The 27,726-nt window shown below is 40.7% G+C and overlaps 1 protein-coding gene across 5 annotated transcripts in view; it reads right to left on the bottom strand.

Moving 5' to 3' along the window:
* Positions 1 to 27,726, bottom strand: part of Npas3 (neuronal PAS domain protein 3) — an 819,449-nt gene that overhangs the window by 112,881 nt on the left and 678,842 nt on the right. For all 5 annotated transcript variants that reach the window (XM_029541027.1, XM_029541028.1, XM_029541029.1 and 2 more), the window contains one exon: positions 10,116 to 10,290. In XM_029541027.1, the coding sequence (XP_029396887.1) occupies positions 10,116 to 10,290 (175 nt within the window). The remainder of the gene's footprint in view (positions 1 to 10,115; positions 10,291 to 27,726) is intronic.

The raw sequence follows: 27,726 nt of genomic DNA, 5'->3' as shown, positions 1-27,726 counted from the left end.
GGACTGGCAACGAGCCTGACTTGCTGTTGGGTGATAAGGTGGCTTTGTACCACCCCCATACCCCCTACACCCTACTTTTGATATCTACCATGAAATGATGCAGCCTAGTAGGGCTCTTGCCAGAACCTTAGCCATGTGGTTTGGACTTTCACTATCCAAACTGTGAACTAAATTAACCTCTTTTCTTTATAACATTAGCTTCTCTTAGTATTTTGTCATAGCAGTTAAAGACTAATACATTAAAAAACTGGGAAAAACTAGTCTAAAAATAGGCATACCTATCATAAAAATGTGAAATCTTCATCAGGTTAATGATTGATAATCTCCAGGGAGAAGATGATCATGTTGCTGTTTTTATTTACTGCTCAACACTGGGACCCTTTTTGTACTTAAACAGTTAGAAGGAATCTATTTTTGAAATTCTGCAGTAGAGTTTGTCCCCAGCATGTTTTAGGAAGCAGAGACAACCAACTAGGCCATTGCAAGCTGGTATCAGTTGGCCTGCCACTTAAAAAGGGATGACCTTGGTTCCCTTTGACATTGGCTTGTGTGGGTGTGAGTTCTGTGAGAGCAGAGACAGGTTTGGTAGGCATACCAGGATGAGGCCAATCTTGTGGACATGTATGAAACAATGACTGACTGACTGAATGCAGAACTGAAAGACTAAAACAGTGAAGGTCTTACATATGTTGCTATGGACTTGTATAATTCTCTCTCTCTCTCTCTCTCTCTCTCTCTCTCTCTCTCCCTCTCTCTCCCTCTCTCTCCCTCTCTCTCCCTGTCTCCCTCCTTCACTCCCTCTCTCCCCCTCCCTCCCCCCACTCTCTCTGTGTACATGTGCATGTGGCAGGCCTGTGGAGGTCTCTCCTCCCACCAGGTGGACCCTTAGGATGGAATTCAAGTGGCAAGTTCTTTTACCATGTTGAGCCACGTCCCTTCTAGATTTATTTACTCTTATACTTTTATATCATGTCTGTGAAATACAAAGCATTTTCTAAATAGAGATGACATTTCAATTCATTTTGTATGGTCAATTACATTGATTTTTAAGTTTTTGATCACTTTCCAACATAGTCTACTCACTGAAAAGGTGGATGGGCATAAGAGAGTGGACATTTACCTCCTTCTGGTACCATCAGTTTGATCAATGCTATCACATTCTGGAGCAATATGATTCTATGACATACTTGAATAAATCATTAAATGAATCAGTGTTCACTATTCAAGGAATTTATATATTAGTATGACGTGATTGATGGCATATATAATATTTTAAATTTTCAAATGTTTTAGGATACAATAGCAAGTGGAAGTAGGCTGTGGTCCTGATCATAGCTAAAAGCTTAAGGCTTGTGAGATGACTAAAGTAATCCCCAGAAGCTCCTAGTTAAGTCCCGATTTCACACTGGCTCTGCCTTTCCCCAAGTGTCATCTCAATTCCAAACCATCCTTGCTCTCTCTGCAAATTTTCTCAATATTTCTGCTCAACCCCTCCTTACTCTGGCATTACAGTGCTGGCCTCTTTTTAAGAATTTTTCTCTTTTATATTTACTTAATGTGTATGAGTGTTTTGCTTGCGTGTATGAGAACCTCATATGTGCCTGCATACGGTTGTGAGCTACCATGTGAGTGCTGGGAACTGAATCCAGGTCCTCTGGCAAGAACAGTGAGTTCTTAACCACAGAGCCATCTCTCCAGCCCCCCACCTCCGGTCCCAGTGCTGGCCTCTTTAAATGACTTCTTTTGTTTCCAGGGTCTCGAGTGAACAATCCTGAACCTTCCTAGAGAAACAGTCAAGTACCAAGTGCCATGGATGCTATGTGGTAAGAAAGACCTTTCGGGTGGGAAGGAGGATGGGTGCTCCCAGCTGGTGACTTCAGGTGAGAAGTGGATAGCTACTTCAGGTAGGCTACGGAGGCAGGCATACTTTGGAAGAATGCTGGCTGAGGCAGAGTCAAGGCGGCACACACAATTTTGAGAGCACACAATTTTGAGAGCACACAATTTTGGCTGTGCCCCTGGCTGAGGTCACACAGTGAATGTGGAACGAGGGACTCGGGGTTGAATCTCGACTATGTTTTGTCCAGAGATTACTGTTTACTGTGGCATAAAGGTTTTCACTGCAGAGATGAAAGCAAAGGAAAAGACTAGATGAATTCCCCCCCCATAAGATACTCTATTATTAAAAGAGTACTTTAGCTCAATGACATATACGTATAAAGGGATAATTAGGTTTCTATTTGGACTTCAGATTCCCTGTGGAGGAAATTCCTCTAGTGTGAGCCCTACCGTGTTGCCATCTCACGCCTCGAACCCCCATCATCTGTCTCCTGGCTTCCCACACTTCAACATTAATATTGTACCTTTTCTTTTAATCTTGGCTGCTAAATCTAACCTGAGTGGCTTGGGGCAAGCCGGTTAGAATTTCCACCCCCTTTCCTCCAGCTGTAGAACAAGGGTAACACGCTGACCTGCCCCAGGGGGATGTGGTGTGAATTAACTCCTGTAATTAGCAGCTCTCGTGCTCTGCACACACCAAGCAGGGTAGCAGTACTGCCATGATCACAGTGGCCAGAGTATTTGGTGCACAAAGGCTGTACTTGGGGATAACTGCTTGGCAAAGAGCTGACAACTGGAAGTTGCAAACTTTACACAGAAGCAATATTTCCAGTATTTTCCCCAAGCAATCATGAGTAAATTGCTCACTAGGGGTGGAAATGGTTTCCAGCCAGTTCTGCCTCTTCTGATGTGTGCACCCTGCAAAGCTCAGTCAATGCCAGGTAACTGATCCTTTGTACGGCTGCTGTTTAGTGCAGATGAAGAATTCAGAACGGTATAATTTGGACAGGGATGAAATTTCTGTGCAGTGATATGTATTAAAAGCAAATAACTTGTGCTTTCTTCAAAGCAACAGCTGTAGAATCTATAATTTTTAATTATCCAGTGACAAAGACATCCACAATTTTTAATGGGCAGAACATGTCATCATTAACAACTTGCATTAGGTTTCATTTTAGAAACTTGAAAAAAGTACCCCTTATCATTATAGGTAAATGGAAGTAAAAATTACAACCTGGAAATCTATTTAAGGGAACTTACAAAAAATGTATTTAAGAATTGATTTCCTAAACCCTTTTGCTGGATTGTGTTAGGAGAAAATATGTATACATTCAAGCATACATACAAACATATATACATATGCACATATATACATCCATGCAAATATACAGAGACATATGCAGAGATAACCTATTTTATATTTTGGTAAGATGTCTTTGTTTCTGTTATTGAATAAAATGGGCCTTGAAAATACTATTACATTAATTTGTATATAAGGCATATATATTCATTTATATATCTTTTATATATAGTTCATATATATTTGTTTATATATTATATATACTTATATATATTTGTATATATGTGATAGATATAATTCAAATATATATATATTTGACTATCACAAATATAGTTTATATTCTATTTATAAATAAATAACAAGGACTGTTAAAAAGAAGAAATCACATATATATATATATATATATATATATATATATATATATATTTTTTTTTTTTTTTTTCAGCATCTTTTCTGTGGAGAAGGGATCACCACTTCTTTCATCAAAATATTAGGTCCCAAAGGATAGCCAGTACTGCAGCTGTACATCCTGTGAACTGGCCTGGAAGGTCAACACTCAGGTACTGAATGGGACAGAGGGCTTGGTGGGAAGAATATTTTGTTTTATTCATCTTTAGTTCCTTCTGGCAAGATTCTGGAATTATAAGTGTGAGTGTTCATACCATACGCTGACAAGCAGCACAGCATAGGCAAGCACAAATTAAGGGGGCAAGTGGGCTTATGTTTGAATGCAGGGGCAGGGTGGGGTAGGGTATTTTCCCTTTGGTGGCAGATCCAGGTGGCCTTGTTTAGCTTAATCAGGGATAAAGGTGACATTTAAAAATAGGCTATTTTCTGCAGGGGGAAAATGGTACTCCATCAAGGTAGCTTTTTTGAGGCAAGAGAATGACTCTAAATTTGGCAAGGCAGACCTAGTAAAAGTCCTGGCTGCTGTTTCTGTTTCTTTTGAGATGGGGTGCTGTATAACCTAGAGCCTTGGTCTCACCCAACAGACCTCGCTGGCCTCAGTTTCTCTTGAGTATTGAGATTACAGATAGTTTCTTCTTACAATGTACCTATGTTCAGGACTTCCATGGAGACAGTTTATATTTCTATTTTAAAATAACAATGACATTGTCAAAAATAAGAAATCATAGTGTCGATATAATTTTGTATAAGAGCTCAACTTACCCCTAAACGCTAATCTCTTTCTATTAGCAAAAGATTAATTTTGTTGGGGGGGGGATTTCTATGATCCTTGGCGTGTACATGGGCACCTGGGAATGGACAAGTGTCAAGCAAGGTTGAAGGACTGAGAACCGATAGACACTGGAGTGCCCATGGCAAAGCACTTCATATTCAGTCCGCGGGGAGATGACTGTACTGCATTATCTGATGAATTTATCTTTGTTTCTGTTGAGTGAAACCGGGAAGGAACCAAATGTGTATTTACAGTTTGATAAGCATTAGACATAAATTATAAATTTTAGTTTCACTTATTAGTTTGGGAATATGAAATGCAGGGATTTTATTACATACAAACCATTGCAATGGAAGGATGAACTTCCTGAAAGGGTTCCTAACTGCAAGAACAAACCCATTTCCTTCTTTACTTAGTCATGCCAGGGTTATCGCTGGAGTTGTTGAAAGCCGAAAGGGGAGTGCTATAGAGTTTGTTATTTATACATCCAATGCCTACAACATGGTCACCGTGTGCAAGGAGCCTATTATCTCACAACTTGTATGAATGCTGGAGTCATCACGCAGAACCAGAAGTTTATTTACGTCTACAAGGACTGTTCTAATCATTAACATTCAGAATGGTCTCCATGATATTATCTTACCATATAATGGCTCCAAAAATATCTCTCATGGATTAATGACAATAACATAATTCCAGAGAGTCACCACTCTATATGTAGAAATATATTGGCAATAAAACCCAGTCACTGTATGCCTTTCCCCAGTAGAGGATCTCTCACTTTTCTCTGATTTTTTAAAGGCTTCAGATCAATAACTGGAGTGACATTATTAACAGCTCCCTCAACACCTTGGCCAGCGCTAATATTAAATCCATTACACCTTCTGTTTGACATTTGCAGTACAGCAGACAGTGGTGTGGATACAGTCACACTGTCTGGGGACTGGGGCTGGGCTTAGTGAGATGGTTTCCCTTGTCTAACTTCTACATTCAGCTCATTGGTAGGAAATTGTAACCAATTTCAACAAAACAAAACAAAACAAAACAAATCCCCCACCACAAACCAGTTGATAAATAATCCACACAACAAACTCCAGGCATATCTCATATCCAAGCAGTAAAATAGTGACCTTCAGATAATCTTATCTGATAAGATATCTGATCTTCAGATAATTTTATATTCTTTGTTGTTACTTCTTGTCATTTGTTTCTCTAATTTTTCACTCAAAAAAAAAATCATCCAGTGATGTCATCAGTTAGTCCTTTTCTATAGATGGAGGATTTGATCAGATTCACCACTGCAATGAGGTAACGTACAAGCAATGATGGTAATTTCCATTTACATAAACACTCTCCTATTCCATCCCTTACAGCAGCATTCAGGACATAGAAAAGACATCGTAGGCATAGAGGTTACACCAATTCAGCCCACAGAACAGACTAGATTCTGTCCGAAATGTGAGACAAAACATGATAGCCTTTGCTTTAGACAACCAGTGGTTAACCCTGCTGCTATAGTTATTCTTCACCCCAAATACTGTCTCATATATTTTGCTAAATTGTCTAAATCCTAGTATAGTATTGATTTCTCCTCCCACGAACTCACACCCATCCAATAAGCTCCAAGAACCTCTTGTCCTCGGTGAATTCTTTCCAAGCAGGGCCTGGGCCTATTTGCTCCTGACAGAAGTCCTATGGCAGGCACTGATTGGTATCTTATAGGAGGCACACCGCTGGAGACAGAGGGAATTTCATTTTGACGAGCGAAATATGACCCAGAAAGAAGCTTGTGAGGTTACATGAGAAGGCAGGTTGCTGGGAAGAGGAGTGTCAGGATCTTAGGAAAATATACAAAACAAAAGCCAAGCAACATGCTCTGGAAGCCTCCTACTTATGTGTATACGCCTATTGGAAGAGAGATGAAATCTAGAAGTCTGTGTGGTACCCCTGTGTGTCTAATGGTTATTCCTAAATAGCAGCCAGTATTCATTGGCCTTTCCCCACTTTTTTTCTGCATATTCTGAAGTTTTCATAATGACTGTAAGTTAATTTTATTATTATAAAAGATGTTATGCGAACAAGGAAGGATTAGTAAAAGTACCATTTTATGACAACTCAAGGAAAATTATTCTGTCTTCAAAATAGATTTTTAACATTCCTCCAGGATTTCTGGGAGATGCTGTTTTTCTGTTTAATTAGCATCTGGAAGGCAGCATTGATAGGGTTTGTAACACTAAGATGCAGAAACATTAGGAGCAATGGAAAAGCCCAGGCAGATCTACACAGTGAAAACGCAGCATCCAAACAGCATGCACCAAGGGGCTGGACTCCCATGTTGTCAGAGCTTGCTGGAGAAAAGAAATGACTGCCTGACGAATAGTGAAGAACAGTCTCCATCAGGATATTCTGACCTACCTCTGCCAAAAAGGCACTCTGGAATAGCAGGGCTTTTAAAAGCCAGGGTACCCATTTATTTTTCTAATGCTTGACTTAAGATTTCTCCAAAAGAAATAATATATTTACTAAACTATCTGTAAATGTGCACACATATAAAATATTTATTTGGGCTTGCTGTCAAGCCAAGAGATTCCTGCCCCCCCCAACCCCCCATTCGCACACCATTATCTTGAGACAGATTCAAGACAAGACAATCAGAGGGCTGGCAGCTCAGGGAAACAGAATTCCTATCATGGCACAGTGTCACTGCCTTGAAATGGCTTTAGTCACTTATTTCCTTTTATTATAATGCCAAGTGTTATTTAGATTTTAGTCATTTAGTAATGCTACACTGCACACATCGGGGCGTCTGCAAGATTCCATACCCCCTGGCCCTTTCATTTCCATAATAACCACATATCGATATCCATTTCCAACCAAATTTCACCAGTACGTAGAAAGGAATCGGCGTTTCATCAGAGTTTAGAAGATTACCAGGCAGTGAACAAGAGTCTTCAATAATGTTCCCTCATGTTATTAAGAATTAGGAAATCTTGTTAAAATTTTTCAGCTTCTGAGAAACATAAGCAGCTTTGGGATGTAGTACCTGGCATGCACTTTTAAAGTCATTCTCTTGGGGGCAACCATCTGTATTAGTGAAGGTAGTTCGTTCCAGTTAGCACCCTGTGCTGTTCTTTTCAGTATTTGAGCAGCCAACCCAATTGCGTTTTCAAGCCCAAAAGGAAAATAAGCAAATTCAGTAGAAGTGTAGGGCTAAGATGGACAGGCATACCCTCATGCTGGGGCATCACACTCACCCTGCAGAAGGAGAGCCCTTTCCTATGGGAGCAAAGCTGACGGGCACTGGCTCTTGAGTGGTGGGAAAAGCGGATTTTCATGTGTGCTAGTGAGAATGGCGATAGGAAGGGCAAGTCAGTGCCTGTCAATCAGTTGTTGATCTAAATGATAGAGTGGGTCTGGAGGAAAGAAGTATGGAGACAAGCACAGGAGTGAGTCCCTTTTAGAAGGCTGGCTGTGTCCTGTTGTATAGAATGAAAAGCAAGGCTAGAACAGAGTGCATGGGGTTTATCCAAGTTCTTTCCTTAGGATATTTATCTGGATTTGTTATGTGCCCTGGAAGAACCAGATGGGATATGATTCAACCATAGGCTGCATTAACAAAAGCTTAGTTATCTAAACTGAAAAGTTGACAGTTCTCTGAAATGATCCCAGAACACCTAAGGGCTATCTTCAGTTCTTAGAAGCATGTAGGTTGTTAGAAGGTCATCAACAAACTTCAACCCAGTCAAGGTAGGATGGTGTGGCCGACAAAGTTCTCAGGAATACACCAGTGGATGGAGAGTGACTGTGGACGTGTTCTAACTTGGTAGCAGAAAGAAGGAAGGGATCGATATCTCTTATATGATATAATTGAGTGACATACATAGAAGAGGCTGTAGGACAGGAGCTGAAACACTGTGGAGGAAGGGGAGTTACAGTAAAGGGCATCTTGGGCTTCAAAGTCAGAACTGCTCAGCATCAGGTATGGACAGCTTGCCCAGCTCACCAGCTTCATTTTAGGATCTCTTCCCAGGGGCAGTGACAAAGGGCACCTATCAGTATTTATGCTGCCAATGCTGGAATTTGTATTGAATGACTGACAAGATCCTAAGGTCAACTTTGTGACTCATGGAAGCAGAATCCATTTTCCCGAGACCTTCCATTAGACAACAGCTTTTCATTTTAAATTCCTTTATACGGAGTCACAAGGAACCCAGGCTCTTGGATCCATCTTTAGAACCAATGAACAGAAAGCCCTTCACATACACTGCTTCTCATGTACACACAGCTAGGAATGGTCTAACAATGAAAAAAACAGTGTCGATTATCTAGCTGACATATTCATTCAGTAAAGCCAGTGAGGTGTGGTATAAAGAATATATGGCTTCTCCTAGAAAGTTATTTTCAATTTAAAGGGTAAAGAATAGTCTTAAATGAACACTGTGAGTAATGGACACGCCCAGGGGGTCCCTTAACTTCCATGGGAAAACATGGATTTGGTTCTACGTGGAGTTAAAATATTTCAAGAGAGGCAATACTTTTTTCTCTTTTTCCCCTGTGATCAGTTCCATGCAGGACAAATTATTTTCTTGAAGTATGTAGTTATTTTAAAATTAATCATAAGGCAGGGTTTTCATTTTCTTGTCTAATAGGATGCTTTTATGTTGCAAATTCTGTTTTAAAACTACAGATCAAGTAGCTTTAAATGCAGGCATCTTTGAAGAGTGCAAAATAACTTCTCAAGTAAGCAAATAAAACTTTGCACTTGAAATCAGGCCTTGATTCATTAAAAATCTTAAACTTCTCATGAGAAAAATTAACATTTAAACCACTGCAGCTTGGCCAAGCACTCTACCACACAAGAATATGAAATATCTCCTTTAAAAAAGTACAAAAAGGACAAAACCACAAATGTGGAACTTCAATTAATTTAAAGCCCCAATCAGCAAAGAATAAATCCTTCGCAGATCTAATTACCAGCGCTCTCGGAAGACCCGGGCCGACCAGCCAATCTTCCCCGTGTTTGAACAGCTTGATGAACTAGGGGACTGATGGATATCAAGTCATTTTGTTTAATTTATAAATGGATTTTCCCCTAATACTTAAATTATCATCAGTACAACACAATGAAAATGGGAACATTCTGAATGCAAAGTCTATAAGAATCCTGGAAGGAATCCCAATGAGGAATGTCACCTCTGTTCATTCCTCTATACAATTGATCTAATTAAAGACTGAGGGCGGAAAGGCAGTTGAAAATGTAGCCATTTCTGTTTTCTTTTTAGCCTTAATTTATCTGTTCACATCTTTCAAGTACCTTCTGATGCTTTAAAAGGAAAAGGAAAGAAAAAGGAAAGAAGAAAAGAAAAAGAGAGCAACCAAGATTTCTGCAAATCCCTAATACTTTTAATTCTCTACAAGCTAATATTCAAGATGCCTCTGCCAGAGGGTACATTTTGCTGAATAATAAATAAAGGTGTAAGAAGGAAGGGGGAGAGGCTGTTCCAAGCCAGCAGATCTCCTTCTAGTAATTTGAAAGAGAAACCAGAGGAGATCGTACTTTCCAGATGTATTGTTCAACTGAAATGAGATCTCTGGATTACACTTATTAAAATGTCTCCTTATTTTCAAATCTCTTCCTTATTTAATTACTGCATGGGGCTGAAAGCTGCGTGGAATTGTTAAATACCCTTAGCCCTATTTATAGTCTCTCCACACGGGCACCTTGAGCACACTCATTCAGCGGTGGCCCTGCCCACCAGCCACCAACTGCAAACACATTGGGTTTGCAATTCCCACCTGGCTCAGGGGTCTCTGACTGAGACGAGGAAGATGCTGAGCTGGCCGCGTCCTCTGTGGCGCCCTGCGAGAGGAGACCCCGCCCAGGCGGGAGCTTCATGCCCAGCTGCTCTGCCATCTCCACGTGGTCCCCAGGGTGGACATAGTCAAAGACACTGCTACCTGTCAGCTCCACCTAGAGAGGGAGAGAAGTGGAGAGAGAGAGAGAGAGAGAGAGAGGTGTCATGGGCTTTTCCATGTTCCATGCAGTAACACAGTGACACAGATTCTGAGAAGAGAAGGGTGACGCGGGCCCCCGAAGCAATTTTGGCTCCTAGTCTCTATCATCAGATGCTTCAGGATTCTTGGAAGAGAGAGAATGCTGTTTTTCCACATGTATTTATTTAACAATTGTTTAGCTCAGTTTCCCCCTCTCATACAGTGTTGTTTGCATAGAGCCAAAACGTTCTGTGAAATGTGGACAAGTCTGCCTTGCGTTCAGCTGTTTTATCCACGCATCATCAAATACTTGTATGTTTGGTGTCAATTGGATGATTGACTGAGTCCTACAGTTTTCATTCTGATAAGAAGTTTGTGCTTTGTATAAAAACCACTACAGAAACAGCCAGAGATAGCAGGCAAGTCTTTCTTTTAAATACACAGATTTCTAAGATTTTTTTAAGAATACATATCCTTTTATTTCTATGTAAGCTTAAATGTACGAAGTGCCTCTTACAAATATATGCAAAGGCATAATGTTTTCATTAAATATCACTCATTAGCTCTGTAATCATATGGAGAATTTTCCATGCAAAAGAGGTCAGCTGGGGTCTGAAGCAGCCATTTTTTTTTCTGCTGGTATCAGCTTGTTTTGCCTTCAATCTAATAAAATACGTGGTAGAAAGCTCCTTGAGGGCTTTAAAAAGTGTTTTATTTTGTCTTTGAACGATGTTGTCTCCAAGAACAGAGAGTGAATATGAAGTATCAGAAGAAAGGGATGACTATTTCAGTGCTGTCAAACATGGCCTCTCTGAACGGGTCACCTCCTTCAGGTGGGGGAGAAGCTGTTTGCAAGGACCAGCCTTCCCCTCAAACTCTCAGACTGCTCAGACATTTATCTCTTCCTGAGGTCAGCCTTAATGCTCCTGACAGAATGTCCTCATACTGTGGGTACTGCAGCAGGGGTAGGCATGTCAGCAGCAGGGCAAGGAAAAGCTCTGTCTGGGTCACTAATGGGTTTCCCTGTCCTTTGCAGTGTGATAGGCTCAGGCCAGCTAGGGTGAGCCAAGGAAGTTTCCAGAGCATCCTGTTTCTTACGGGTATAATCACCTAACTTGCTTCCTACCTCTTTGCTGTGTAATAGGCAGCATCTTTCCAAACTCTACCAAATGTACCCTGCCAGGAAGGAAGGGAGGGCAAACTGTCACAGAGCGTGGGATGCTCAGATCAATCACGACTATCAGCACTTCCAGTCTGGGGAAGATGATCACATCTACCTGCAGACAGCATTTGATTAAAATCTTAACAGGCTATACGTCTTCAACATCTATCAATTAGCAGAGGCAAAACTGAAAGGAGAAGGCAAAATTCAGTTTGGGTAATAGCTCTTACCGAAAAAGGCTCACCCAACTTTTACCGAAAATGAGGTACTTTCTGCAGATATTAAATTACACTCTCTTACTTTATTCTGCTGCTGACTATATCATGTTACAATACCTATTTCTTCCACTTGGTACTGTGACAGAGAACACATTGGGATTCACAGTGATCAGCTCCTACCCTCTGGGAGGGGGGGATTACATGGGAATAATCCCTTTAATGTGCGCCTTGCCTCTAAGCACTTCACACAGTAATAAATGGGTAAACTGACTTTGTGCAATTAAGAAATTAAATGAAACTAATAAAATGTGTGTTTTAATATTTCTTGATGGTTATTTTGTTTGGGGATTAGTGGCTATGTGGAAGTCACTCACTGCACATGGAGTCCAATCAAAGCACTTCACTCTTCTGAGATCCCAGTGTGCTACTGTAATATTTCTGTGACCTTCAGACACGTACCACAGACTGTGACAAGATTAAAACCCTAGTGAAATATTTTTAGGGTGCTGGTTATTGACTGTTCACAAAAACCAGCCCTACAGAGCAGTAGCCAAGGTCTTCACAACGTGCTTTTCCTGGGGGTATAGCTCTTTCCTTCCCAGGAAGCTGGTTTATAGAGAGCAAGGTTAAGTCACGGCATGCCCAACTGTATATAGCAGCAAAGATCCTCTACTTCAGTGCACGCATGAAGTCCTGAACTGAAAACCCAGTATTGGGACTGGACAGATTACTAAGCAGCTAGGAACACAGACTGCTCTTGGAGGGGGCTTGAGGTCAAGACCTAGCTCCCTCATATGACAATACACAATGATCTATAATTCTGCTTCCAGGAGATCTGATGTTCTCTTTTGCCCTGTGTGATTACTGCTCACATGTACAAAGACACACACACACATACACACACACATACACACACATACACATAGTCTGTCTATCTATCTATCTATCTATCTATCTATCTATCTATCTATCTATCTATCATCTATCTATCTAATAAAAATAAAATGAAACCTAAATTGATGGAGAAGTTGATACTGGTGAATTGACACTGCCACAGCCTTCACATATCTATGTGGCTACTTGGATGTGGCTGAGCCCATAGGCTCAGTGAGCAGTACAGCCTACTTGGAGTCATAACCTGAATTTGAGATCAGAAGCTTCTCCTGGGGAGTTGTGTGGCCTTGGACAATTCCTGTAATGTCTTTGGACTCTAGTCTACTGTTGCAAACTGGCAGCTAGGAGCTACGGAGAACCCCTCTCACAGTGCATTCTATCTGCAGTGTTGTTTCTTGGGAATGATGCAGGGCTACAGCCTTTAGATCAAAGAGAAGACAAGTTGTGACTTCCTTGCCCCACAGCTCTATCTTGAAAATCTAGTGAGGCCATGCAGGGGAATCATCACTCTGTGAGAAAAACAAAACTCTCTAGATGCCTACTCTTGAGTTGGCAAGATTGCTTAGTGGGTGGAGACACAAGGATAGCAATCTTTAGGTTGATCCCTAGAAGTCTTATCTTAGAAGAAGAAAAGAACTGACCTCTCTGCAAGTTGTTGTCTGGCCTTTGAGTGTATGACATGGAATGGGACACAGACAGATGGCATGGCACAGACACACAGATGCATGCACACATACACACAGAGAGGAAATGCAGTACATTAAAATGACCGCTTTTGTTACTGTTTGGTGGATAAGAACAGATGAGCATAGGAGTAGATATTCCTACATAGCTTGGGTTTGTGTTGTCACATTGGGACATCGTTTCAACCAACAGGGGCTACAACGATGGTGATGTCTTGTGAGACCTAACTTTAAATACTAGAATAATAGTATCATTCACTATTTGCTCTGTGTATGTGCTTCCCCCACCTCACCCAAGATCTTACTGTGTAGCTTTGGACTATTCTGTAATTCCCAGATGTCAATAAAGATATCCTAGAAATTGTGGTGACCTTCTACCTGCCACCACTTCCAAAGTGCTAAGATTTACATGTGTGTACTCCTATGCCCATATTCTTTGCTTTGCTTTATCTCATAAAATATTTCAAACTGCTATGCTCACTCCCATGTCAAAGGACAAGAATCTAAATAGTGGAAAGGGCTAGTTGTTGAGACAGAATTGGGCTGGGTCTGCTCCAGTGGCTCTTACTTCTCAAGCAGCATTTGTAGCCCAATAGGCTGAGCAAGGAACTCTGAACCCTTCTGTCATCCTCTCTTGTACAGAGACGATCACACTGAGTTCTCAGGAAGTGGGCTAAGTGCAGGTGACCTGCCAGACTCTTGGGACTCAGGATTTTTTGTAGTTGGACTCTTGGACCTAAGGAAAATGCAGAAGGAGACTGTCTACCCCAAGACAGACATGGGGTAGTTGGCAGCCAGCTTAACATTCACCTCCACTCTTCCAGAGTGTTACCTGTTCCAGCCATCACGCCTTACACTCGCCTGACAGTTCCAGTGGTCTCAGGACTGCCTCCAGGGCACTGCTGTTTAGAACAGGACAAAGACTTAAAAACTACCTATTATGGCCTCCAGCTTTAACTGGCAAAACCATAGTTCTCAGAAGTTGAAATGCTGTTTCAAGTTTATCCAGATCCTTAGGGCTAGAAGGAGGCTAAGTCCAATTGGTAAATCAGTCTACAACTTTCTGAACCTAAACCTTAATTTTTTTTTCTTATGAAGACTGGTCTGGCAGACAGATTAAATTCATGTTTACTGCCACCAAATTTGATGTCGTAAAGCAGACTACAGAAATGAAGACTTTGGTTTGTTGCCTAGTGGGTAGACACTACTTCCTGTTAGTGTTGAACAGAAAGTAAAACTGCAATTCTTTGCCAGTGGGATATTGTTAACCCCCTTATTGCTAATTCTTCTAAAACATCCACCCACTGGACCTCTTTTATCTTGTTCATTTATTACAGATGGTTGTTGCATAAAATGTGCAGAGAGTTAGATCTAAAACAAGATCATTGGATCCATGATTAACTAGATCAAGCTAAAATTGGTTTTCTTTCTCCTAAGTGTTATTACTGGCATTATGGCTATAGTGTATTAGTCTGTAAAATGTGTTGCAATATAGCACCATAATGTGTTCATTCCCAGTAAACTCTTACTAGGTATATGAACAGCTAGACCTTCTTTTTGGAGACCCAGCTGAATTTGACTGAGGATGGGATTAGACAAGTGCTGGGAAAGTGTGGCTTTGAGGAATTCTTTCAAGAGCCCAGTGGTCATCTTCTTCTGCCCGTTTTTGTTTCCAGTTTAAGGCAGAACAGTTAGATGGCTAATTTCCAAACTTCACACTCCATGTCCTCATTATCTGAATTAAAACACACTTTATGTAAACTATTAAGATCCTTTCAGATCACAAAGAGTAGACTCTGTGAGTAATTCCATCCAGTATGACTTGTTGGTTGTATCCCTAGCCCTTCATTAGGATCTTCACCATGGAAAATGGTAGCTTTCCACCCTTAGTGGGATACTCTCATGGGCTCAAATGACATTTAGGGCAAACTTAAGAAGCTCTTCATTCCATAGTAAGTTCAATCACCACACTTGGTAGTTACATTTGTCCAACTCAGGACGCAGACCCAGAGGTCTTTGGTTTTCTGAGCTTGAGAAGGAGACAGAGGCAGGCATGGTTGTTTCTACCTTTGACCACAAGGACTAACTTTACCCCGATAGAGTGACTTGGTTTTGTCACCCTGGTTGTTTTGTTATTGTTTTTTGAAACAGAAGTTTTCTAGTGCAGACTGGTGCTAAACTCACAATCCTCCTGCCTCAGCCTATGTAGTGTTCATATTACAGGCTCATGTTACCATGCCTGGGGTGAATAATGACAAAAAACTAACAGGTTTCTTACATGGCTTAGAGTATTCAACAACAGCAGCAGCAGCAGCAACAACAACAAACAATAACAGCAATGACAAAAGCAAACAATAAATAAACAACCTCCACAACAATAAACAACAGCAGCAGCAGTAACAACAACAGCAACAACAATAAACAACAACAACCACAGCAGCAACAACAATCAACTGAAAGAGTATTGGCAGCAGCAGATAGAGGATGGGCAATACGTATCTAAATCTGGATATGTCATTTTGTTCAGACTCTTTCTGCCTAGATAGACTCACTCAACACTCCAGGATAAACCACAGCCCACAGTCTAACTAAACTATACAGCTTTCCCTCAAGTGAATCTTTGTGATTGATTACCTTGCATGTAATTTTCACTCTGGACAGAGTTGATTTTGTAACTGAAGTTTTGTAGAAAATTGTATACATATTATACACAATGCTTTGAGTTGACTTTGCCATGTGGGGTCATGTGCCCTGCTGATAGCTAAGATGAAGGACTAATTTGTCTTTTCGAACATCAAGCAAGCATGTCAATAGCCATGGCTTGATCCCCCGGGGTGAACAATCTTTTTAACTATAGCAGTGTCCTGACAGGGTTCCTGGTGAGTCCAAGACCCCTTTGACTGAGAAGGTTTGGTTCATGCAAGGGCCTGTCAATGATCGTATATCACCTGCATTGTGAGCCCATGAGAGGATTGCTTTAAGCCCATGTTTCAGGAATTTAAAAGACTTTCATCTTAGAAATAATACAGGGTTGATTTTTATTATATATAAAAAAGAAAGAAACACTTTTTTCACGGCCTACGATTTAAGGTAGAATGCCACAACTCTTTTGGAAGACACTTACAGATTTTCTTGAGGGCCTTGCAAAGTGGTGACTGGTGGTACTTTCAACTGGGTCCTTCTCCAGCCAGGCCCACTTCTCAGGGGATGCTAACAGTGTCCAAAATCACTCCTGAGAGAGAAAGGTGGCTTGGGAGCTGTCTCCTAGGTTAGGCTATCAGATCTACAAAGAAACCTTGACATCCTAGTTAGAAAATCCTGACCCAGGATAAGGTAGAAATTCTATCTCACCCTAGCAGGTTAGGATTTATTTGCAGGTTTTTTTTTTGGGGGGGTCACATTTATGTTATTGAAGGATAATAAAGTGATAAGGGAATAAAATATAATAAGATATGATAGCTTGATTAGCATAGGGTTTCTTTGGATTTACTGGTATCTTAATGCCATCTTCATAACTTCCTACATATTGCAGAACTCTACTGAATATTTATGAACTGTTTTGACAGAAAGTTGATGTTCTTTACTGCTCTGTCTCATTCTATGTATTTGCTGACTTATCTGAAGAAAAAACGCATAAAAGCCTTAGGTCCGTTACAGAAATGCGTGTATAAATTAGTAGAACAAGAAGAAAGGAAGGTTCTGTATCAGAACAGTGAGGTGGAATGAAAACCTTTCAGTGTCATCAAATAAGAAAATGAACCCACTCTGTTCAGAGAGACGTTGCCAGAGTTTTCGCTCAGAAGAGTGTGCGCTGAAAGATACCACAGCGTGTGTTTATTTTATCTTCAGAAATAAACATTTCCATTCCTGTGGGAACTGGTGAGGCCAACTACATTTTATTTTTGTTTTTATTCACTTTCCTATAACCCCTGGAGTACCTGACTAGAGACTACAATAGCAGCATGCAGAACCTTACTGTACAACCCACTCTGGACCCTAAGAAGGGCGGGGGAATGCCAGGATGCCCCCTCAACCTCAAAGCGAACAAGGGCCCACAAGATGACTGGCACAAACTGGCACAGACTGGCATAGTGGCTCTGGACAGTGGTCTCTACACCTCTGTGACTCTCATTCCCGATGAGTAAACTGATCATAATTAATACAGATTGCTAAGTATTCAGAAAAGCTCCAAGGGGAATTCTGCACAGTCAAGATTCTAACAGAGAATGCTTAAATCTTTACAGAAATGGTCTCCAGAAAAATAAACAGCAGGCTCTTTGAGATTACTTCACTTTTACCCAGTAAGTGATGTGCACCACTACAAATCGTCACATCACTGACGTCACCACACATTTTGGAAGCAGTGGATTTAGAATGGTTTGGAATGTCACAGTCTTTCCCTTTCAGTGAGAGGCACCAGTTGAAAGAAGAGAGTTGAGTTCCTTCATGCCGAGTAGACCCTCCGTCAGAGGAATGAGCCCAGAGATTTGTGAATGTGACCAAATCAGGAGTGTTTAAAGCCTGTTTTACAAGGTTTCCAGAGTTTTGAAATTTTAACTGGTCTGCAGGGCAGGAAAGGCCATCTTTTCAGTATTTATCACAGCACTGGGAGGGGAGAGGGTAGCAGGGGGGTTCTTACAGAGAACACAGAAATGTTGCCAAGAAAGGAACACTAGCTGTAAGGTAGCTGAAGTCAATCCCTCTTTACTGAAGACCGAATGGATAGTAAGATGTCACTTTGAAAACATCTTTATTACCTTGGAACTAAGGAGACCAATCAACCTACAATACTTGATATTGGCATAGTTAATCCATTATCCTCAAATTTTACATGCTTCACTATTTGTCATTTATATCAGGATTCACTTGGCAAAACCAGACTTTACTATCTGTACATCCTGAGGTTTTTATTCTCACAGCTATTCCCCCCCCCCCCTTTTTGGCCATGTGAATAACATCAATGAAAAATCAAAAAACAAAACAAACAAAACAAAACCCACCACTACCAACAACAGCAGCAACAACAACAACAACACAATAAGATTGAAATTTAACAGCCCTTTCAGTTCAGAGAGCAGTAATTGGATTAGAGAAACTATAATAGTTCTGGGCTTGGGTTTCCTATATATTTTAAGAGTTTAGACAGAGCAGTTTTTATTTTATTCCAGTCACAGTAAAACAGTGTGGCTTATATGACTGAAACCTTGGCTATGGTTAATGCACACAGATAATCATCACATAAACCATAATAAATAATAAAACACACACAAACAATCTAATTAATCATTCTTGAGTTTTTAATGGGACATTCTGTGAAGGATCTCCAATAGCTTTCCTCACTAAGAGCTCAGGCAGAAGAAAAAGAGGAGAAAGGGGAAAAACGAGAACAACAAAACACAAACAATAACAGGAATCTCACCAGAAAAGCAGAGCAGCGTAACTTTATTCTGACATGTAGAAAAAACCACCCACAAGAAGGCTCCTGCTCGCCTGCTGCCTTGGCTCCCAGACTGGACCAATATGCACAAGTCACAGGCTCTCCGTTTAAAATAACCAAGTGCTCAGGCTTCCTTCCCATTCCTGTTGGAACTTTCTAAAACTTCTATTTCAAGAAAACTCAAGGCAGATATTAAGTATTTTTTTGTCACTGAAGAAAGAGAATGGTCAGGTCACATCAAGAGGCCTGAGCGTTGATCCACACACATGAACAAGGAGGAGGAAAGTCCCCAAATCTGTGAACAGCTACTGACCCGTCTACAGCCTTCTCTGTTGGTGTATGTAGGCAAGTTCTGGCAAGCTCCTGGGTGACTCGTGGGAACTATGGCCCAGGTACCTCATTTCTATGACTGTATTTTGGCAGTTGTAACTCTTTGTGACTATGGAAGCTCTTTTCTCTGAAGCAAGACAGTATTCAGAGCTTCTCTAGGGGCTGTTGCAAAGGAATAAGCCGAAGCCACACATGTTTAAGACCAGGCTGTGAGTTAGTCATGTTACAGCATGGAGCGTAAATGGAAGTGGTAAGTGAAGAACACTGGTCAGAAGAAATGAGCTATCCCATTTGTAGAGAGTATTGTGTATTCTTAAGGTACCTGGGAGGGCAGCGTGGTGTGTCTTCAAAAGGACACCATGTCCTTTTGAGAACTCAATGCGCTGTCTTACTAGAAAATCATGCCAGTTACACATGATCAGTGTGGCATTTTATCTAGGGGCTTAATCTCATGGTCATTCATGGTATTTATTCTTGAATTTTTTTTTATAAGAGCCTAATACGGTATCTGCACACTTAGAATATAGCTGCTTCTGAACTATAATGAACTGGTAAGTATAAAATTAGCACCAGGTCTTAAAGATTTAGAACAAGGCAAAAACAAAACAAAACAAAACAAAAAAAAAACAAAACAAAAGCAAAAGGACAGGGGTGCTGAAAATCACATCAATAAAACGAATTTGCTTTTTAAAAAGTGGCTACTTGGACATTTTAAATTACATGTGAGGTTTGCAATGCTTCTGCTAGACAGCACTATCATGGAGCATGAATCCCTGGACTAAGATATGAAGTCCTAGACTACTACCAAAACGACAGGGAAGATGGAGCAGATGTAAGAGAATAAAACAACAGAAGCAGAAGGATGCTGTTCAAATAAAAGAACCGAATGTCTCTATTTAATCAGCCAGTCAACTCTTATTGATCACTTCCTTATGGAGGGATAGGCATGAACAAGAAGTATCTGACCCCCAAGGAGTTAATGGTGCACTGTGATGAGGTAAGGCAGACACATGCAGAGTAAAGGGGTATGAGTAGAGCATGGGTCAGTGTAGTGTGTGGCTAATGTGTGATAGGAGCATTTTCAGTCAATGCTACTTCAATCTCTCTAGATCCCTCTAGGATTTTCCAAAGGTGGGGCCACGGGCCCCTGGATATTCTAGCTCTATGGATCTGGGGTAGAGTCTAACATTCTTCATTTTAAGAAACTTCTGGGTGATATGGATACCATTTTTTCCATGATCCACAGTTCTATGGATGTATCCCGAGGTGGCTGCTAATCAAAAGCATCTAGCTCAACCACCTCCTGTCCCTGTGCTGTACAGAAAGCAGAGTTTGTCTGAGAAGACAAAGCTGAGAGCAGTCAAGAGCGGGAGCTGGCTGTGAGGTTCTTACAAAGTTCCTGGGTAGTGTACCCCACTACTGGGAGAAGCAGAGGATGCTGGGAAAGCATTAGGAGGGCTTCAACAAACCCCGGATGCTTGGTCTTGGCTCCAAGGAGAAGGATGTATGATATAGTTCATTACCTTTTCCCTCTTTAAAAATACTGAACAGTGTTGTGTAATCCTTTATGGGAATATTGCATTTTTTTTCTTCTCAAATCTGCACCTCAATGACAACTGCCCTATTGTAGAATGAGAAACACTAGCTCAAGGCTTAGATCCCATATCTATTCCCATATCTGACATGCTTAGATACAGTCAGTTTATAATAGATGGGTTTCTGCTCATGGGTGCATATAAAATCCATGGTACACTTTGCCATGTTTTAATTTAGTTTCCTTCATTCCCAGAGAGAATTTGGTGGGTTTGGTGTCATTTTGCCTGGCCTTGAGCCTACCCACAGCTGTGCAACTCAACCTCTGCTGCTTTGACAAGCACAAAACTTCAAGAGTCCCAACTGATGGCCTCAGGTTTCTGTGATCTAGTGATGGACACACAGCCCAGTAACTGAAAACTTCTTTCAGGCTCTGTTCCAGATCATGAAGCAGCAGCCAGTGACCATGGATCGTAGATGCATATGCCACACCTGGGCATGCTGGGAATTAACAAGATCAATCACCCAATACTATGTGGCTTTACAGATTTCAATTTAATTTATGAATTCTTTTTGACAAATTTTATATACAGTCATCAAAACCTTCAAGTTCTACCATACCCTATTAGCTCTGCTTTAAAACCCAACAGAGGAGCTGAGAAGTTCATTGGCTGAGAAGGGTTGGGGGTGGGTATGAAGGGAAGGGTAAAAACTTATCAAAAGTAAAATTGGATTAAGAGTCAATCAAAATCCAACTGTGAATTTATCATTTCAATGAATTTCAATGAATGGTTTAAAATCTGTTTGAAATCTATTTGAAAATGAATATGTAATAATATAGACATATCTCCTTTTCAAAGCCAGTATTGTCAGATGTATTCTAGGCATTATAATTCATGAACAGAGTAGATGACTATTTGAAAAGTATTAAAATGAGCTGACTTTTCAATACAAGTGTCTTCACAATAAGTTTTTTTTCTATTCTGGGCAATTCAGAAATGTAGACAATTGTGGTAGAAAAATAATATGTATTGTAATATTCATTGTACAGTAGTAGTGTAGTAAGTGGCAATTCTGGACATTACAAGAGACACAAGGATTATTTTCTGTGATTGCACAGAGAGTACTTGGATTTCTTGTGAAGCTTTTGCATTGGAAATGAGATTCATCAGTCTGAACGGGGCAGGGTTAGAGCCCTTAGCAACATGCTTATTTTGTAGAAGGTCACTCAATAATAACTTCCTCTGCCCTCCAAGCTTATTAAGACTGACTGGCATATATTAATGAAAACACCTGATTCTCCAACCATAAAACCCAGACAAAGACTTTATTTTAATATTAAGGAAGGAACCCTTAATTAGCAGGGTTTCAAAAATGTCAGCTTCTTCTATTAGCTGTTCTGGTCCATCAAAGCCATAATCCCTACTGTCAAATTTCATCACATGATAGACAGTTTGCCTGGCTGCCTTTTTTCCCCCTTTACTGATCATACTGACTGAGCTTTTGCTTTTTAAAATTTTTTTTTATTTTGCCATCACATTTAACAACTCACTGTGCACTTGCCTATTACACTCTTGATTTTTACTCTTTGCTTTCAGAGTCTTACATGGCAGTTAAAAAGGGCGGGGTGGGGGAGACATTTCAGAAACACAAGTATTACATGTGAATACATTCTTAGCTGCTGTATAATTAAGGGCTCTTGGAAGACCTGGGCTTGCTTATATTGATTGCCTTCAAGAGTATGTAAATGTGCTGCTCCAAAAACGCAGACAAATAAAACAGCCTCACAGATGATTTCTGGGTTTTTTTTTTTTTTCGGTTTGTTTGTTTGTTTGTTTTTTTGTTTTTAATGTGTCAAAAGAGAAGGGAGAGAATTCTGAGGAGGAACTGAGGATCTTTTAAGATAAACATTCCTCACTCTTGACCATTAGCATACTTGCCTAGTGCAAGGGAATCAGTGCACACAAGGCTTTTCATTGTCCTTCACAAGGCAAAATGAGTACATCTAGCAGGACAGAACAAATATCCAGCTCTCAAAGTATTTATGGCTTTAATCTGATTCAAAACATTGACTGTTGATTAAACGCTTTTTTGCAAATGGAGAAGTTCATGCTGTCCATTCCGAGAGGAAAACAAAAACAGAAGACAAAACCAAGACAAAGATGAATCAAGGGTTCACAAGCACTGTTTATAGGCACACCAACACAGCTTGCTCTTTATCTTTAAATGAACATGGAGGCCTCAATGGTAATGGATACAGTGTTTAGAAGCTGGAGCATGAACTGATGGAGGTAGCTTGGAGCTGGTACACTTAGCTGCCAGAAACCCATTCTTAAGGAGAACTGAGGGTCTCAGCAGAGAATAGCATTACTTCTTAGCTTACCTATTCATCACTGAGGAACAGGCAAACTAACATGTAATCTAGTTTATTACTTCTGTTGGTTGTTCTTCTTAACACCAGATGTTCAGTCTTTCCTTTATTTTATTTTATTTTATTTTATTTTATTTTATTTTATTTTATTTTGCTTTATTGGTACATGTAGCACATGTCCTGGAGCATCCATCCCAAGGCCCTTTTTGGTGACATGTACTAAGACTCTTTGAAAGTGCTACCTCCTACAGCTCGCATGAGTTTTACGTATTTGATCTATTTATTCCAAGTAGAAAACCAATTCCTCTCCAAGTTTCAGTGCTGGGAGAAGGTGGACTGGATTTTTCCTATATCAAATGTTCAAGGTTTACACATTAATGAAGTCCAATCTGGGGGCTTCATACCTTGGAGTTTGTTTGCTTATTCTATCAGTGAGCAGTCCTTTGATTTTCTAAGTATTCACTCTATTGTCTCAACAGCCCTCACAGAAGCAAAAAGAGAAACAAAGCCACATCTCAATTTCAATGCATTAATGAGGCACTGTCATGGTAGAGGTACTGTTTTTCTTTCTTTCACTGGATGAACTAGAGGTTGTTGAAAACAAACTTCTGGTAAGCTGTGAGTTGCATTTACTGCATGAAATGTCCACAGTCTGTAAGGGGTCTGGGGTGAACTCCTGTGATTGGCACTGGCGAGTTCTAGCTTTTCCTACTGAATGCATGAAGAGGCACATTTTAGAGTGGCTAGCCAGTCGAGGCACACTGCTCAGACTAGAGCACCCAGTTGTGTATTTGTGGTAGTCAGACTTAGTTTTAGGGCTAATTATATACAAAATGAGCTCTGCTTTGGGGGTCTTTCTAACACCTTTCTATGGAAATGGCTTTCGACCAAAATCACTACCTCTCTTCTTCTTGGGCAAGTTACATTCATTCTTCAATTATAAAGGTAATAACCATGATGCCTTCTTTCCTGCTATCAATGTAAAGTAAAGGGAGTGTCTCAAACAAGGCAAGTATGGCATATACAGATCGTCATCAAAGATATGTGTATTGTTGTCAGTTTTCTGAGGGAAGAAGCTGTGTGTATCTACTTCATTGCTATAAATGTAGGTCAATGTCCTACACAGATATTGACCAAATGAACAGTCTTACAAATGGATAAATGGTGTTAAACATGTTTTGAGAGGCAACCTGGTTCAGAAAGGTTCCCAAGTTCCCAGGGTAATGGATGGTGGCTTACCCTTGGTGCATCCCATTCATTACATTAACTGAAGCCCATGCTTGGGCAATCAATTCTGGTCTTTTAGGACCAGAATTGGAAGGAGAAATACAGCATATGTATCAGCAATAACACATAAGCTTGACCAAGACGCAAATTGATAAACTATGGTAAATGGAAGTTGGTAGACAAGGGTTTCCGATTGAAAGACCATTGTCCCAGATCCAAGGAGGTCATGGGTCCCTTGATTCTACAATGAAATACATGATTTGAAGGTAATTGGAAGTAATTCACAGATTCACTGAGGTTCTGGCTAGGCCTCATGGTCAGGGGTCCTAGGATACCTCTGCATCCCATCCTTATCACTTTCCAGTTATAGCTGTTCTATGTTGGTGTTTTATTTGGTTTTGGTATTCAAATGTTTAGTCTGGAAAAAAAAAGAGTATTTTATAGTATGCCAAGTAGTTCAAGGACAACAATCCTGACTTGCGGGCTATAGAACCTGGTAGGTATGTGGAACTGATGTGCTCAAACGGGAAAGTAAAACAGGCATAAACTAGGCAGCCACTCTTGAGGTAGCTATAAGGGAAGCATTGGCTTAGCCTTTGCCTTGGCAAACAAAGGTTGGTTTTCTTTCTTCTTAACTTCTCTTCTCCTTGGTCTCACCACTGATTGTTAATGTGAAGCTGGATGATCTACTGCACCTTTTTAACATTCCCCATCCTTAGCTTGTTGCCTTGAATAGACAGATCCCTGATTCCCATGAGGGAGAATTCATAAGAACACGGCCACAGAATGTTCTAACTACACACCTAAGCCTCTCGGCTGACACCTTGTGTACCTCAGTGTGGATCCCACAAAGGGGAAAGAGCTCATGGAAGGCTAGCTGCTTCTTCAGGCTGAGACATGGGGAAGAAACATGGCCAGTCTTCCAGAGAATCAATACCCAAGATTTGCAGGAGCCCTGAGGAGTGAGCAGTGCATACTCGGAGGGAGAGGCAATATCTGTCTGAAGAAGTCAGTGTTCTGCTTGCCTCCTGTAGTTAGTCGAGTCCTTCACATTGAATGGGACTCTGCAGTAACATGCCCCTACCCCCACTGCAAGCTAACGCTGATATCATTTTTTCCCCATAATGTACATAGTTAGTGTTTGTGTATTTGGACAATGTTATGCGAAAAAAAAAATCAGCCCATGGGGACTTGCTTGCCAAAAGCATAAGAACAGCACAGAGTATGGGAAAATAGCTGCAGAGAGGCGGGAATGCTGCAGAGAGGCGGGATGCTGCAGAGAGGCGGGAATGCTGCAGAGAGGCGGGATGCTGCAGAGAGGCAGGGATGTGCTTAACAGATGCTGACTTTCTTCTTGTCAACTTTCTCTTCACCTCTTTTTAAGTGTGTGCTCTAGGAACGCTTTCTTTAGCCAGTTTTCATCTCTTTTCAGCCTCAAAGATGTCATGAATGGGGAAGAGATGGAAATGGCTGGTTCTAGGAGCTTAAGCAATTGACAGTACTAACTTAGCTAACTCTGGGTTCACAGTCAGCCCTTTTCCACCTTTCCCTCATACATATCAAGACACAATACATATTTGTTGGTTTGAGTAAACTGATAGAAGGCTTTCTTGTATGTTACCCCTTTGTTCCCTGGTACCTTCCATTCTGCTCATTGCCTTTTAGACTAAGGGCCTGAGATCTAGAGCTCTGGGGTTTTGCGACAACCTCACACCAGGGTCAGTTGCTCAGTCAGAGTTTGAGAGACGTCTGTTTCTATAACATACATATATACAAACATATATACATATATACATACACATAGGCAGGGTTAGAGAAGAGTTGGTTTCTACTACATACATACATATATACATGCATACACATATGCATACATTTACACAACATACATGCATACATATATCTCTACAACATACATACACACAGTCAGGGTTAAAGTACAGTCAGTTTCTACAACATACATGCATGCATTCATACATACATTTACATACACATTCCACATTTAAGTGCGATCATTCAGTATTTTTCTTATCTGTGTCTAGTTTTGTTCACTTAGCATAATATCCTTCAGGTTTATTCATGTTGTTGCAAATGGCAAACTAAATCCTATCCCATTCATCTACTGACAGGCACTTAGGGTTGATTCCATATCATAGCTATTATAACTAATACTGCTCTGAGCATGGGAGTGCCATTATTCCTTTCAGATACTGATTTCATTTCCTTTGAAAAGCAGAGAGGAAATGAGATGGCTGTTGGAAAGGACACAAGCTTCATTTCTACAGAATGAACACGCTTTGGAAATCAAATGTATATCATGGCACTAGAGTAGGTAACAGCACATTACATGACATTTTCTAAGACTTGATCCAAAGTGGCCTCACAACACATGAACTGTGAAGTTGGGTATGTTAATTAGATTGACTGAAGTAATCAGTTCAATATGAATATGCATATCAAAACAGCAGCTGCATAACTTAAATATATACAATTTCAATAAAAAAAAAAAAATAAGTACCCAGTCTGCTTCTCAGGGAGGGCAGTGACCTCTGTTTGAGGAGCTGTTTGGGCTATCGGCAGGGCTGCCTTTGGGCTTTGGAAGAGGAAAGGCCAGGGTTTGAATCCTAGCTCACAATTTCCATGTGACCATGAAGAGGTCATATAACCGTTATAAGCCTCCATTGTTTCTACTGTAAAATGGGATCTTACCACTTGCTCTTCAGGATGTTGAGGGACTCAAGAGAGATGCTAACTCCAGGGGCAATCAAGCCCCTGATTGGTAGTGATTGGTAGTGAATGGTACCCTCAGAACAGTCATGTCATTGTCTACCTGCCTTGTCATGCTTCAAATTGTGCTCAGGACCCACGCAGTTCTGACTAAATGAGGTGATTTGATACAAAGCTTATTTTTCCGCTTCCTTGGCACAGATAGCATGGATCTACACAAGAAGAGTATCTGGAAAGCAGTTGGGACAGAATAGGCAGGAAACAAAACCGGCAGTCCCAGAATGCACTTAGCCTACACTCTTGGGAGCAGTGCCTATGATTTACCTTACCTGGAGGGTAAGGGAGAGTGTGTGCTGTTTCCTTTCAGATGGACAGTGGATTAGATATAAATGCCGTGGCTTTTGCTCAAGAGTATGGGATGGAACAGTGGGCTTCACTACCAGGCAGAGGTAAGAGTGAAGCAGGAAGTCCTGGAGGCTCTGTGCTCTTCAGTGGCCACTGTGGGGAAAGGCATTGGCAGCTAACAAGGCAGAGACTTGCCCTAGTTCTGTGTCATGAGCATTTTCTTTGAGGCTGTGTTAATATCCTCAGTGGTTTGTACATGCCTCCTCTCTTCTTTCCTATCCTCTACCTCTCTCGTCTCCCTCCCCCTCTCATTCTTTTTTGGTCACTTACTTTGGTTTTCATATATTCAGAAAAATATGTTGGAAATGCTATTAAGTGTTTACACAGATTGCCTTCTCCTAATTTGGAAGTTACAGATACATAACTCTATCTATCTATCTATCTATCTATCTATCTATCTATCTATCGCCTACCATCATTCTATCTTTC

The sequence above is a fragment of the Mus pahari genome, chromosome 7 (assembly GCF_900095145.1).
Source record: "Mus pahari chromosome 7, PAHARI_EIJ_v1.1, whole genome shotgun sequence".
In the NCBI taxonomy this organism is placed as follows: Eukaryota; Metazoa; Chordata; class Mammalia; order Rodentia; family Muridae; genus Mus; species Mus pahari.
The sequence above is the reverse complement of the archived record's forward strand: the minus strand, read 5'-3'. Positions and strand labels throughout refer to the sequence as shown.